The following is a 1,007-nucleotide window of genomic DNA, read 5'->3' as shown; positions in this document are numbered from 1 at the left end:
TCATTAATATGTTCTAAAGCTTAAATATTTAATACTTGGAAATCCTTTTTGTTAATATTTTGGAAGTTTAATAAGACTATTTTCATTTGTCTCTTCAGAGAGGTGGAAAAGAGTGAAAATAATATCTGATCTTTTGCTTGAACTTAGTATTTTGTGATGTCTGCTGAGAGCTCTTATTTTTTCTTAAATAGCGGATGAATTGTTTTTGTTACATTGGCATAAACCACTTTGAAAAAAATTTAATTGCTATAAATTCCTAAACGTAAAGTTTTTACTATGCAATTAACTTTTTTGTTTTTGTTTTTTTAAAAGGAGGGGAAAATAATTAAAAAGAGTAGTGGGTTCTCTGGTAAGGGATTCAAGTTTGATGAAACAGAGCAAGCTTTGGCTAATGAGAGGAAGAAGTTACAAAAAGCGGCTCTTGGTCTACAAGATTCAGATGATGAAGATGCTGCAGTCGATGTAAGTATTGTTCTAAGCTTCATTTTTGCCAATTGCAGCAATTATTCCTTTTGTTCTGGAGGTCTTGTCATAGGTCTTGTTGAAATAGCCAATCACTGGGAACCTTCTTAGGGTATACTCTTCCCAACCTGTGTATGTGTGTGTGTGTGTGTGTGTGTTTACATGCACTCCTGTCTATGTATTTTCATTAAAATGGGATCATACTCTTTTTAATCTTCTTTACACAAACAGTATATGGAATTCTTTCCATTTTAGTAAATTTGCTCTTAAATTATTCTTGATGATCTATATAATACTGATGTTTCACAGTTGAATGAATGAAACTCCTTTATTTTTTAATATATGGATCGTTTCCAAATAGTCAATATTTGCAGCATACTCTACTGTTATAAACTATATTTCATTGCACATCCTTGCATGTTTAATTTCGTACATTCAGAGGAACAAGTTTTGAGGATGAGTTTATAAGTGGAATTGTTAGACCAAAGGGTATATCTGATTTGGCCTTACACCCTGTCAGAGTATCCTCCATTAAGGGAGTACCA

General features: G+C 32.3%; 1 protein-coding gene across 1 annotated transcript in view; it reads left to right on the top strand.

The window, feature by feature from the left end:
* Positions 1-1,007, top strand: part of DDX46 (DEAD (Asp-Glu-Ala-Asp) box polypeptide 46) — a 90,940-nt gene that overhangs the window by 47,069 nt on the left and 42,864 nt on the right. The window contains exon 8 of the mRNA XM_012651303.1: positions 313-462. Within this exon, the coding sequence (XP_012506757.1) occupies positions 313-462 (150 nt within the window). The remainder of the gene's footprint in view (positions 1-312; positions 463-1,007) is intronic.

This window comes from Propithecus coquereli, unplaced genomic scaffold (genome assembly GCF_000956105.1).
Source record: "Propithecus coquereli isolate 6110/MARCELLA unplaced genomic scaffold, Pcoq_1.0 Scaffold353, whole genome shotgun sequence".
In the NCBI taxonomy this organism is placed as follows: domain Eukaryota; kingdom Metazoa; phylum Chordata; class Mammalia; order Primates; family Indriidae; genus Propithecus; species Propithecus coquereli.
This window is presented reverse-complemented; position numbering and strand designations above follow the sequence as displayed.